Source organism: Vulpes lagopus, chromosome 2 (assembly GCF_018345385.1).
Source record: "Vulpes lagopus strain Blue_001 chromosome 2, ASM1834538v1, whole genome shotgun sequence".
Classification (NCBI taxonomy): Eukaryota; Metazoa; Chordata; class Mammalia; order Carnivora; family Canidae; genus Vulpes; species Vulpes lagopus.
Window position 1 is genome coordinate 60361056 of NC_054825.1, and position 14681 is coordinate 60375736.

At 39.9% G+C, this 14681-nt stretch overlaps 1 protein-coding gene across 6 annotated transcripts in view; it reads left to right on the top strand.

Annotated features, from left to right (window-relative positions):
* Positions 1-4016: 4016 nt before the first annotated feature.
* Positions 4017-14681, top strand: part of RFX7 (regulatory factor X7) — a 132481-nt gene continuing 121816 nt past the window's right edge. Inside the window, exons 1-2 of one of the 6 annotated variants that reach the window (XM_041742426.1) lie at positions 4017-4198; positions 4345-4510. In XM_041742426.1, coding sequence (XP_041598360.1) covers positions 4350-4510 — 161 coding nt within the window. In that variant the 5' untranslated portion in view covers positions 4017-4198; positions 4345-4349. The other 5 variants (XM_041742420.1, XM_041742434.1, XM_041742443.1 and 2 more) reach the window with 5 other exon arrangements.

The following is a 14681-nucleotide window of genomic DNA, read 5'->3' on the forward strand; positions in this document are numbered from 1 at the left end:
TTTTTCCCATGAACAGAACCCATCCCTCCCTCCACTATGTGTCTGTGACATTAGTAGACAATTCTATTTTAGAACTCATCATCTTGTATAATTGATATATGTTAATATGTCTCTCTGCTCCAAAGAATGTAAATTATTTCAAGTTGGGACCAGATTCTTATGTAAGTATGTATGTAGCCATGTATATATTTATATTTTGGGGGGTCAGTGCTATTATATATCAGGCATGATAAGCATATGAAAAATGTATATGCTACATTTAGTACAGTCTGAACCGTACAAAAAGTTTACAGTTTCATAAAAGAGACAAGATTTATAGACATAGAAGAGCATGACGGTATAATGTATTAGGCTAAGAAAATTAAGGTTAAATAACTACTGCATTCAACAAATAATTACTCAACACCTAGGAGTATCAGGACTACCAGGATAAGTAAGACATAGTCACTACCTTTGAGGTGCTCACAATCCATCTTGGAGATTGTCTTTATATGTATACACACTTCCATGGTTTAGATATCACTTTACATGTTGTTCCTCATAACAACCTTGTGAAGTAGGTCACTATTTTCATTTTTATAGAGATAGACATGGAGGGTTTGAATTCCCAGGTCTTCTGACTCTATGACCAGAGTCTTTCTACCCCACTACATAAATGTTTCTAAAAATTTTCCACTGGAGTACACTTTCACAGGGAGAATATAATTATACTCCTCAGGGTTGGGAAATATAAATTCAAAATCCAGTGTTATCTTAAAAATTCAGGCTTACTCTAATGTTTTCCATTACTTCTGAGTCAAACTGGACATTTAAGAAAATGAGCCACATTGATTCTGGGTGCTCTGGGGACCTTAGTACAGGGTTTCATGACCACAAGGGTATACACACAATTTCAGAAGCACATGACTACACCTGCTACCTTTACTCAGGGTGCCTGGGTTTGGTGTGAGTCCCTACTCAAGATTTTGGGTAACTTTATCAGGTTTCTTTTAGGTTTCTAGTGGCATTATTTTATTTGTAGCCCTCTCTGAAGACTGAAATAAAATACTCTACTTCCAAATGTTAAGGGAGCAGCACGGGCTGATCCTTTCCTCCCTGCAAGGATGTGTCATTCTGCTAATTAGGTCTCTTCAGTCTGATACTATCTGCCACCTCCTCCATTGCTGGTTGAACTCAAGAGTCCCAGATGTGTCCTCCAACCGCCTGTTGGCCCCAGAAGGCCCCAAAGGCTCAGTTAAGTCTCTCTAGACAACACCGCCCTTCCACCCCCACCCCCAGCACAGCTCAAGGTTGCAGCTCTGCTGAGCCCTCTAGTGGCTACTGGGGTGACATGGCTCTTTCATGGAACGGATGAGAAAACTCAAAAGTTGCACTCGGGAAGCCAGCCTGTGTCACACCCGGTAGTGTACTTTAAAATAAAGTCTTGTTTCTCAGCTTCCTTTTCCTAAGATTTTTGAAAGGTCTCAGATACATTATCTTTCTTGAATGAAATCCCCCACTGCCTAGAATCTCCCCTTCCCAGGGTGTAGCAAGATAGAGCCATCATTCTTTCTTGGACAAGTAAAAAATTAGAACCTGGGGGACTTGGCAACTTTCCCGAGGGCTTTTTTTATTTTTTACTTCCTCCACCTTCCCCATGGACATAGAGTTTATATATACATTCAAGATTTTTCAATATTACCTCATTTTCGGTATGGGTTGCAGATTGTGGAATCAGACTTCCAGGATCAAATTCCTGGCTCCCTCACTTATTAACTGGATAACTTTAAGAATGTCATTTAGCCTCTCTAAGTTTCTGTTTCAACTGTATAATAGAAGAATGAAAGAACCTACAGTATATATAGTTTGGGAAGGGAGACCTATGATAATGAATGGAAAAGTGCTAGGTCTGGCATGCTGAAAGTGCTCAGCAAACATTAGCTATTTTTATTTTTATTCAAAGCTTCTGTCTCGTGCACACCATGTCTACCCATTTGGTACAGAAAAATACTGTCTTTACATAGGACACAAAGGTACATATGCAAAATAAATTCATAAGCAACCTATATTTTCCTAAAGTGGCTAAGCTAATAGTGACCTGAGGTTATGGGCAAGGGGGCAAATTTGTTTGAATCAATCAGTGCAAAGGGTATCAGGATGGATAGGGATCCATCCAAAGGAATCCAAGGGGCCTGAAATTCTCATGGAGGAGCTGTGTTTTGTACACAGGTGTCCTTCCTCCCTCCCATCCCCCCCCCCCCCCCCCCCACCATCTGCATCTGTGAGCATTCAGGGTGACTCAGGGAGCTCGGCCTGAGTGCACAGTGGTGCAAAAGCAAGAAAGTTCCAGGGCAAGGCAGGGCACAGAGCACTCCAAAGCCAGAGAGCCCAAGCCAATCAGATTCCCCACCCAGGACTCTAAAAGGTGGCAGAGCCTCATGGCCCAAAGTCCAAGCACAGCAGGAAAGTGGCCAGAGAACCTGATAGGTAGAAACCTGATAGAAAGTGTCAGAAAAGTTAAAGCTGAAGAGCTCACAACCACCCACAGGCCCAGAGAAAGGTCAGTGTGAGTTGAGCAGCTGTTCCATCTGGTGCCAGAGGCCTTGGCTGTTGTCTTCTACAGGCAGGCAGTTTAGGCCTCCCTGATCAGCCCCACCTAGAAAAGCCAATTCTTCTGCTCTTAAAGGGAACTTGCTTGTTTCTAGCAGAGTCTTACTCTTAGTGGGCAAAACTGCCTCTTAAGTATGAATGGGAAGAAGGGCGCAGAGAGCGCGTCCAGGGGTTCAACTGGCTCCACAGGAAGGTGCTCATGGCTGGAGCGTGAGTCTCCATGTTACGAGAACTGCACGCGTTTCTTCCCGAGGCAGGCAGGGGCCTTGGCTGCCAGGGACCCTGACAAGCCGCGACTTGAGCTGTGCCTTAGAGCCTGGGTTGGCTTGAGAGCGGTATAGAGGAGGGAGGGAGGGCATTCCTGGAAAGGGGGTGGGGTGGGGAGGTGAGGGGAACAGCATGAGCAAAGGCACGAAGGAAGAATGAATCTGCTGCGCGCAGAGAATGGCATAGAGACTTCACTGATTGGAGCCGGGAGTTCTTGCAGGGGGATGAAGGCAGCTATGATTGGACAACTAAAGTGGGGCCAGATTTGGAGGGCTTTGAATGCCCGACTGAGAAGCACTCAACCCAGCTCCTGACTTGCGATTTCCGTTCAAGACTGAATTACCGAAAGGGTGGTTAATTCCAAAGGGCGTTCTTCTTTGGGGGCTCCTGAAAAGTCAGCTTATCCTCTTACCTGCCTTCCAATTCTCTTCCCTCGCCCAGGGAGAAAGCAACCCTCACTTTGTCGAGGGGAGGGGTAGCGCATAATGTTGCTCAATTTCACTCCCCCCCCCCCCATTTGAAGATGCAAGGTAAAAAAAAAAAAAACCAAAAAAAACAAAGAAAAACGCCAAATTCCATTTCCACGCCAAATATTATATTTGGTTTCTCCTCCTCCTCCTCCTCCTCACGCAAGTTCTCTTTCTCTCGCCGGCACCTCCCCCACGTTTTCCTGCTCTCCTCCCGCGAGCGGCTAGGCCGGTCCCCTCCTCCGCCCCCGCGGCGCGCGTTCCGGGCCGAGCTGGCCCGAGCCCGCCCTGCGCCCCCGAGCGCCCCCCTCCCGGTCCCCCGCGCCCGCGCCCGCGCCCGCGCCCGTAACCCGCACACGCTGGTCCACGCCCCCCCGCCCCCCCGCCGCGGCCGAGCGGTAGGTGTTTTGCCGTCTGCGCCGGGCCGCAGTGCGGCTGCGCGCACCAGGCTGCCTCCCGGGCTGGCAGGGCAGCGGCGGCCGCGGTGGCGGCGGGGCCGGGAGCGAGCGGCGGCGGCGGCGGCGGCGGCGGCGGCGGCGTGGGGAGTGGCGTGGAGCCGAGCTGGGGCTGCAGCAGCGCGGGCCCCCGGAGTAGAAAGCCCCGGGGCAAGGAAGGAAGGCCAGGCCGCGGAGTCCCTGAGCAGCCATTCTTGGATTTGGGGGAGCCTCGCCCCCCCCACACCTCGGCTTCAGACGTCCCCTCCTCATCCCCCCTAGCCCCGGCCGCTGACGGGAGGAGGCGGCGGCGGCGGCGGGGGGCTGAGGGGCGCCGCCATGCCTCTCCCGCGGTGAAGCGTCCCTGCCGTGAGGAGCCGCTCGGTCTCCCCGGTGATGTCCCCCAGGCGGCAGGCGAAAGCGACTCACTCGAGCCCTGGGGTAAAGGCCTAGCTTATTCAGCTTCCTTCCTCCTCCTCCTCCTCCTCCTCCTCTCCCCCTTCGTCCTCCCCCCCGCCCCCCCGTCTCTTCCCTCACCCTTCCCCGCGCCCCCATCTTCCCTCCCTCCCTCCCTCCCACCCCTCCAGCAGCGATGGCAGAGGAACAACAACAGCCGCCACCACAGCAGCCTGATGCCCATCAGCAGCTCCCCCCCAGCGCCCCCAACTCGGGGGTGGCTCTGCCAGCCCTTGTGCCTGGGCTGCCAGGGACAGAGGCCAGCGCGCTGCAACACAAGATCAAGAACTCCATCTGGTAAGAGGATCCTCCATCGCTGGGGTAGAAAAGCCCAGGCACATTTCTGCTGCAAAGGGGGTGGGGGGCGGCGGGCGGCGGGCGGCGGGCGGCGGGCGGCGGGCGGAGGAGGCGGCGGCGGATGCATTCATTGAATGTGGGTATCCAGAGTCGGGTGCATATTTATAGGACCTCTGGAGGTGTGGGGGCTTTGCAGCAGCCTCTGGTCTCCAGAGCCCAAAAAATGCCTTTACCCCCTCCTCAATTGTGAGTGTAGATGAAAACAAGTTTTTTTTTTTTTTAATTTTTTTTTTTTTTTTTTTCACTTCTGTGTGAGGGGAATAGGGGTCGAAATTTTAAGTCATATTGTATGGTGGTGGCATGAATTTGGGACTGAGGAATGTGTAATGTGTTTACTCCTTTTTGCAATCACACAAGGGAGGAAGAAGTGTATTGTGAATTTTCACCAAACAGACATTGTGCGTAAGAATATTAACATGCAGCACAAAACCTAATGTGTCTCTCTTCCTTTCCGTTGGTTTAGCAGCTATTTCTGGATGTTTTCGCCTTCTTTATTCTGAGATTAAATTTCCTTTCCAGGGAGTGTTATTTGCATGATGGTGAAGAAAGGGCTTCTTTAGGACAAGGTATTTTAACGTGGTAGTTTACATTACAAAGTGATTTTTTTTTTTAAATTTAAGAACACGTTTTAATTTAAAATGTCTTGCTATTTCGTGGCTTTTTAGAAACCATAGATGAGATATCCTTTGCTATTTCCGTACTTGTATGAGAATTTACAATATTTCAGCATTAGGTTAAACTCTGAAAGGCTGGTGGTAGTCTTTTAATAATTAAATACCCTGAGTTAAGTCTGTCTAACGTTAGAGCCATTGTAAATATTCTTTGAACATGAACTTAGATTATTTCTGTAGGATTCTTCATTGATTGACATTTTAAAAAAATGTAGTGCTATTTTAAAAATGGAAAGCAATATTTGGAATTTGGTCTAAGAGATTGCTTTTAATAGAAGTTTTAAAATAGAATTGAATGTGGTATAAAACAAGCTCTGATTTTAAAAATGAAATCTTGCATGTCCATCATTGAATATGACTACTAAAATATCAAAACTCCTTACTTTTATTGCAATTAAGAAGAAATGCATCATAAAAACAAGTGGCATTGCTGTACAATATTCAGACACTTAAAGATAGTCACAGTTTTTGAACACAAAATTAAGGTTTGTTATATAGTGATTTTTGTTATTTCTTGGCTGACATCCGTGTTGTCATGATGCTAATATGAAGTAGGTCAGTGCAGGCTTAAATAGTTTCTTACTACACAGTAATTGGCAGTTGAGGATCTTGCTTTCAGTTTTAATTTTGAAATGAAGTTTAAATATTTTAAAGGAAAGGTTTTTGGCTTTGATAATCCGTGGTCCTGTTTTGGCAACTTGAATAGGTCAGATAAGTTTGTCTTCTATGTGTGTGTGAAAGAAAGGGAGAAGCCTTTATTCTTTGATGGGTACCCTCATCTCCTTTTAAAATCTGTTATTTAAAGGGAGAGATGGTTCATCTTCTGCTTACCATCAAGGTTTCCAGAAATCAGTAAGTTTTTCCACCCCCCCCCCCCCCCCCGCCGCCTATTAACTTGTAACTTAGTGTCTCTGAAATTATCAATGAATTGCATTAAACACTTTGGTTTTTACATTCAAGGTAAGGGATATCCAAATTAAAGGACTAAAGGCACATTTTAAAAAGGCACATTTTAAGAAAGGCACATTTTAAAAGTTGAATTAATAATGTATATTTTAATTTTTTATGAGAACAACAATAGGGGAAAGGAAACTCCACTTTATATTTCTAATATACGAGCAAAGTGTATAGCCAACTGACTGAATAATGATAGTGGTAATTTTTGGTAAATTGTGATTTAATTATTCTTTAACTGATAATTTATATTTACACATTCATTACAGCTTAACTTCACTGACTCTACTGTGAGAAAAAACTTATCCTGAAGTAGAGTGCACTTCATTTTTTGCTACTTGCTCAGAAAAAATAGCAGGCACCAACACCGTAATCCCCAAATACACAATTTTGTATCTTTATTTAAAAATTGTCATGGCACACTTACTAGCGTTTAATTTTCAAGTGTAGAAATCCTATTTGCAAAAAACGATTTCTTTATGTTATGTTTAGAACTTTGGAGTAAACAACACTGGTGGATATAATTAATATATAGTCTCATATCCTCTGCTTTACAGGACTGGATTTATATTATTCATCAAGTGACTATATAAAATAAAGATGCTAGAAAGTGAAAGCTCCTTCACCACCACCTCCTATGAACTACTATATATATGCTAAATTAAAATTTTTAATGGGTAAGGTTGCTAAGTTCAGCAATTTCAGCCCCCTTGCTCTCCTCATTTCACGTTTTGTGAAGGAACAGTATCTTTTTATCAGTTATTTTATAACTTGATAATGCTCTGAGAGATCAGTTTTGTACTACTTTCTGCATCAACCGTTGGTATCATTTCTAGTGAAAATTTTAAATTACATTAAGCCAAAATGTGGCATTTAAAAATTATCAAGTGGGTTTTGCATTTAGGTTGATCATAGTTTCTAAATTATTGAACTTGCAGATCACAAACAAGTCTGTACTTGTTTTCCTTTTCAACAGATATAGTATGTAAGGTGGGTCGTTAGCTGGACAGTTATTTATTATTTCAGTTCATAATTACTACATCCTGTTTGTTAAACTAAAATGCTATTTGATAAAAGTATGTCCATTGTAATTTCAAGCTTTAAGTAGGACTTTGGAAAAAAAATTTCTGTTCAAAGTTGAAATCATGGTACCTAATGAGATCAGAAACTATATTTCATAAGAATTGGAAATAAAAATTTTTAAGGTAGTCCTAGAAAATAAGAATCTGCAAACCTGATAGTGTGGTAGTATTTGTGTAATATATTTATGAATATCATCAGCTTAAGTCCAAGTTAACAAGCCTGCACTATTCTTGACCTTCCTCATTCCTACTCCATAGACAAAGGTCCACATCACTTAGTACTTTGAAAGGAGATTTATTTGCAGAGATGCATTTTAATACTGAATATGCTGTGAAAATATTGTTTGTATTTTTAAACAATAGAATTCTAATATATTCTTTAATTTAAAAGAAAAGGAAAACTAGCAGTATGTCTTTTTTCTAAATGAAAATCTGTCCTGGCAACCTAAAACAGCCACAGCTAACCTCACTGCAAACTTCTCAAACTTACATTGCACCTAAAAAAAAAAAAGAAATACCAAAGTATGTTTTTCTTTCCTCTTATCTCCTAGTATCTTCCTTGTTTAAAAGAGAAAAAAAAATTGTATTTAGTTTAGCTGTATGTATATATATTCTAAGTGCTTTCTTTTCTATTTTACAACAGTTTTACTTGAAACCTTGATAGAATAAAATTCTGAGGAAAAAATGGGATAGAAAAAATTACGTTTGATATCTCTTCTGTCTCTGTGATTAGTTATAAGAATAATCATATTTTCATGGATGGGAGTGATTCATATATTTGCAGTTAGGCTATAACATAAACAACAAAGCCTTCACCTAGAAAATCAGAAGAAATCTGATGGTTTATTGTAGAAAATGTTCTAAATACTGTATTTACTCAACAAATGAATTCAGGGATTTTTAAAAGGTTTAATTGTCATCAGTTGTTATTTTTATTTACGTAAGCTTTTATTTGTAAGTAAGACTGTACAAACCATTTCTTTAACGGTCCTGTAAGATGTATCATTGTTCTACCCATTTTTTGGAAACTGATAAATTGAATGACAGGGAAGCTAGGATTCCTGTCATTCATTATCAGACCCTGGAAGTGCTCTGGCCAGAGTTCCTTGTCTTATTCAGTTCTGTAAGTCCTGCGGACTTCTGAATGTCATGCATTTTAGACTTAAAAATTATTAATAAAGTGGAATTATATATGTGGGCTATTTGGATATTTTCTAAATTCTAATTTAAACCCAAATTCAGCAATTTTGTTTTACTGTCTTATTTATTAGTTACAGTGAGCAAAGTCCGGTGATGATCCAAAGGTTTACCTGGTGATGGCATATTAAACCTGATTTCTGTCCCATATACTAGAACTCAGCAGTTCCATTTTGTCCTTGGTTCTGGGTCAGGGCATTTATTAGTTCTGTCTGAGAAATAGTTATTGTTCCTTCCACGGCAGTGGGAAACATTTACTATAAAGTTTTTAACATTAGTGTTTACTTTAACTGTAAGTCCCTGATCTTCATTTTGCTTTAAAATTAGAGACTAAGTACATTAGCTGGCTTTTATATATTTTTTATTAGTTGGTTGAACATTCTGCTTGCCCTGAGTTCAGCCTGTCTTCCATACCAAGCACACCAAGGGTGCTTTTGTTTGTTTCTATTGAGGCCAGCTGTGATGGTTGCATCCCAACACTGAGTGTTTGTGATTCCAGAAAGAAGGCAGCTCCTTGCTCTCCTCTATGATTTGAAACTAATTAAATTGTCTTCCCTATTGACCAAAGAAGGCAAGTTAAGCAATTTCAATCCCCTGGATTTTCTTTTTTTTTTTTTTTTTTTTTAAAGATTTTACTATTTTTTAAATTTTTATTTATGATAGAGGGAGAGAGAGAGAGAGAGGCAGAGGGAGAAGCAGGCTCCATGCACCGGGAGCCCGACGTGGGATTCGATCCCGGGTCTCCAGGATCCCGCCCTGGGCCAAAGGCAGGCACCAAACCGCTGCGCCACCCAGGGATCCCAATCCCCTGGATTTTCTGGCCTAATGTTTAGCTGTTAGGTAATGGATGCATGTGTGTATAAATAATTTACCAATTTGTTCTCCCCACTGGGGAGGGGTATTTATTTATTTAAATATTTTATTTATTTATTTATTTATTCATATACACACACACACACACACACACAGAGGCAGAGACACAGGCAGAGGGAGAGGGAGAAGCAGGCTCCATGCAGGGAGCCCGATGTGGGACTCCATCCTGGGTCTCCAGGATCATGCCCCGAGTTGCAGGCGGCGCTAAACCGCTGCGCCACTGGGGCTGCCCAAGGTGGGAGGGGTCTTTAATGTTGTGTGCAAAACTGACTTGGTTTCTATCTCACTATTAATTTTTGGTATTATTGGAGGAAATGAGCTTCACAGTGGTGGAAAGACAGAAGTGTTTTATCCATTATGAAAGAATGCTTTAAGTAAAAACTTATGTCAGAACTTGTGTCAGATCACTTTTTATATTAGAAAAAGTGTTGCACACAAAAATGTACAAATGAAAGTAATTAAAATGAGCATTATCATTTCTTCAAATTTGAACACTAATCAAGAACAGTGTGTGATTACTCACCTGAATACTTGCTGTATATACAAAGTACTGTGCTAGAGAGTAACATTTGAGGAATGCCCATTCACTTGTGTTAACCTTGTAATATTAACTTAAGGAAAAGGTGCAATAAACTTTTTTATTCAGTTAGGGAAACAAGGAAAGAGGTGACAAGTGCCAAAGTGTGAGAAAAGTAGACCTTCGTTTCCTTGTCAGTAAAAGGAATGATTTATACTAGATGACCTTGCAGGTTCCTTTAGCTTAACTTTCTATGCCTCTGTTACTAAATTAATATTGACAGCAATAATAAAACATACCATAAGCACAGTGAAAGACTAACAGAATTAACTAATCACAGGCAATCAACAGAACCATTTTCAATGGACGAATTGTTAGGATTTGTCTGTGTTTCCTTGGGTGTTAGCCCAGGAAGACTGTCTGAAGGTGTTACTCACTTCTTGTTACCTTGTGCAAGAGTTCTGTATATGAGATTCAGTCTGCAAATATTTATTGAGCATGCATTACATTTAAAGTATTCTAAGAGCCGTTGTTGATTATGCAAAAATATGTAAGACTCTGCCGCAGTCCATGTTGGGGAGTTTACTAGTTGAGAGATTGCACTAGGGGGACTATTTGTGTGCTTGTTTTGTTTTGTTTTGCTTCTAAAGAGGTTCTCACTCCTTATAAGCACCTCACATAGGAACTTTTTCCTATTGTAATAATGTAATATTTTAAGGCAGTAGCAGATGTTATATTGTCAGTTTGGTTATATAAATAAGAAAGGTGTATTTTATTTTCAGAGTAATTCAGTGTAGTGTTGAGCTTCCCAACTTTCCTCTTCATTTAGGGTAGACTTTTTAATGTATAACTGTGACAGTTCTTTAAACCTATAAAGAACAAGACAGTAAGATAGTTATTCCACATCTCTGACCAAACTAGACCAGTCTTATCTTTTTCCACTAATCTCTGTATTTAGTGGCTCTCTCTTCTGCTTTGTTGAAGGTTTTAAGAGTACACGTTAAGAGGAGCAGCATAGACCAAAAGGAGGAAGGATCTTCTGTCCTGGGCAGGATAATAAATAAGGAACAATAAGCTCTGAGGCCTTAATGCACTTTATTGTTGACTATGAGATTAAGATAGTTAACACTTAACCAATATGAATAGAAACTTTAAAATATGATTTAATTTTTCTTTCTTGAGACATTTAGTTTTTTTCTGTTTATGGACTGTAGTATTTCCTATCTATAAGAGGAAATAGAAGACCACTAGGTTTGGTTAATTATGCATAGTATAGTTATCAGACATCTATTATAATAGCTCATATATATATATATATATATATATATATAAATATAAAATGAAAAATCATGTGGGAGGTGAGGTTTTATATTCCTCATACCTAAGAACAAACCAAAAATATAAGATATTCCTTGCTATTTGAGTCTCTGGTTTCTGAATTCAGAGAGTGAGAGGTCAGTGACAGATTCCAGTCTGTTATGTCTTGGAATTTTGAAAGGCAAGAGTCCATAAGATGTGAAATACCATCTCCTCCAAATAGCCTTATCTTAAAAAAAAAAAAAAAATTACCTGAACTCATTCATAGTCTGAGTTTAGATAACAAAAGATACCTTTACACTCATTCCAACAGGATTAACAAACTAATTTGAATTTACATGCTAAATCTGATTGATTAGTGATACCTGCCAAGGCCATGGGGATAGAAGTGAACTATTGGTTATCTTGGAGGATGTGAGTCCCTAGGGCTATGGTGTTACAATTTATGAGGCCTCATTTTAAGATACAAACCAAACATCAAGTGCACTTGGGTTTGTTTTTTTCTTTCTGTGCTTATATTTTTTTATTTCTCGGTGACTTTTCTACTTTGATCACCACCTTGTACTATCAAGTAGGTACAAGATGAGAACAGGAGATTACTGCATTAAGTGGCTACTGCAGTTTGCACTAACCCATTTTCTTTCCTTTTATGATCTTGCTTCTCTGTTTATGCCTGTGCTAGTCTCTTTACCTGCTATTTTAAAAACCTTTCTTTAAAAACAAACTTTTTTTTTCCTACTGATACAAAGGTTTAACTTTAGAATTCAACTCCTGTGCTACTGTTTCCATGAAATTTTTCTCAACTCAAGGAAGAGTGATCTGAGTTGTATAAATAAACTTTTTTCAGTGATTTAGGCTAGCCTTACCTGTGATGGGCCCATTTTAGTTAATTTTTACTGCATTTACATGAAACATTCTCATTTTTTAATATGTAGTTTATAGGAATTCAGAGACTTAGTATACCTGAAACAAAGCAGCCAGTGCATAATAAGTAATTTACAGTATGACAGTAAAATATTTTATTTATATGGAGTAGCCAAGTACTTGCCATTGTTTTTGCAGTATGTATGAAATTTTAAAAATTTATTTGGATAAGAGTGTCACTTAATGACATCTTGTAGTAAGGTTGGAGCTTTTGAGATCCTTGGAAAATGTATTTGAACAACATGCTTCAGTTATTTTAAGTGAATCACTTTGCTAATTTGATTGCAGTTATTAGATCTGTTACTTGCATGTATATATAAGCAATCTATGATCTAAACTATAACTGCCAGATTATTATATGCATGATCCCTTTTTCTGAAGCAGGAGATAGTTAAAAGCAGTATTTGGCCAAATTTTGTACATATAAGTTTCAAAGAAGTGAGAAGGTCAAGAACTAATCCTGAATTTACAGAATCAAGTGGTCAAGGAAAACTGAATTCCGTATACCTTTATTTTAATGTCTACTGTATACAGGCATAGGAGAACTAAAAAGTAATGAACACCACTCTCCATTTAAAACATTCCCTCCTTGTGTAGTAGTTGCATGCATCATCAGTAGAATTTAACAAAAGTAAGATTTTGTTAAATGCAGTGATATGGTATAATCAGTGGTATTAAAAAATAGAGAGATGAGAGAGGGATTCAGTAGGATATAATATTCTTATTGGCAAAATTCAGTATTGTGACCTTAACAAAAATCAAGGGATAGGCTGTTGATCCACATACACCTAATGATATGCTTACTGGCAAATCTCTATTCCCACTAGCAGGAATTAGATTCATAATTGTTGATGACAATAAGCCTTGCCAGTAATGTGAATAATTAGGGGAAGATAGGTTAGATCAAAATTTGCTTGGTTGGGGAGTGGGGTTTCCACCAATCATAATTCTCTCAATGAAATACAAAGATAGAAGATATAAAATAATAATAGAGAACCAGAGGACCAGGAACTGCTGTTAGTTTTAGAAGGTGGCTGTGTACCATGAGTTGATTATCTTTGAATAATGGCCACTTCATGAAGAGGATTAGAATATTACTGTATGAGGGGGTTCCTCATATACCTCACTTGACCCATACTTTGGCTATGTCTTAGCATCTGTATCTGTGTACTTTCCCATTATTGGATGAAGTTTATTTTCCCCTTTGGATTCATCCCTTTCCATATATTTAGGGAATTTGTTCTAATACATACCTTTTCTGTCAGCATCATCAAACTGTTCTTTTCTACAGGCTGCTTTTCCTGTGACTTTATACATGCTTATGACTTCCTTAAAGCAGCAGCAAACAACTTGGAGAAAAGTTTTTGCAGTAAAACAGAGTTGATCTTTCAGTGACCTAAAGAGCTCATTCGTAGTCTAAGAAAAAAAGTCATTAGGTAAGTGAATGAAGAATGTAAATACTCATTTTATAAGAATAATAATAATAATACAGTTAACAATGCAAAAATCTTTATTCGATAATAAAAAATAAAGCAGAAAAGTGCTATTTTTTTGACCACTAAGAAGAGATTTAAGAAACATGGTAACTATTGCTAGTTGATCTCACCCCTTATTTTACTATTTTCCTTAACCCTTTCCCTCCCCTCCAGTCTCTCATTTATTATCTTATTGTGTGATATGTAAGCCCACTTGTATATATGGTGGAATAAGTGAACATACATTCTAAAAGTGTTAATTGGTTTTGCACTTTGGTGGTAGAAACAATGTATGCTCCCCCCCCCCCTTATTATATTCTCAAAATTTTCTTGAATGAGCAAGCATTATCTATAGTTTAGAAAAATTCAAACAAGTGAAATAATGCTTTGTCTACCCTGCTGCACTTCCTTTTAGCTGCCATCTGTCCATCAGCTCACCACCCCGACTCTGCTAGATCTCTCTTCTCTTGTCCTTTTTGACTCTTGCAGTCTGGCTTCCTGTTCTTCTTGCCAACTTAGTGGCCTTTTTTCAATTTTTATCTTTTATTACGTCTTCAACTCTTCTTGTTACCGTGATTCCTCTGCAGTTGGGAATTCTCATTCATTCCTTTTTGAGAGCTGCCTTTGTGTCAGCTACTCTGCCAGGCATTGAGGATTCCATGGGCAAAGATGCAAGATTCTTATTTTTGTGGATCTTATTTCTGATTGACATTTTATTTTTCCTGCTGCTTTCTTGTAGATGCACTTTAATTTTGAATATCCAGACACTTCTCAACCATCCTTTTTTTTCCCCCCTCTGTTCACTTCTTTGCTAAAGTCAGAAATAGATGGGCTGACCAGACAAATCTAATGACATCTGCTTATTCATTTGCTAGAGTACAGGTAGCTACCAACTGTCATTGTAAACTTGGCATTTTCACAGTAATCCTTCTTCTATGCCATAGTGTCTTGCTACCTCAGTTGGCTTTCATTTCTAGCTATTCTACTTCTGTGGGTAGTAGATGGCACCTGTTGGTAGTAGATGGCACCTGTTCCTTCATTCCATCAGGCTAGCAGTGTTGGCTTCTTATTTGATTTTTTTCTTATCCCTATGCCTAATAT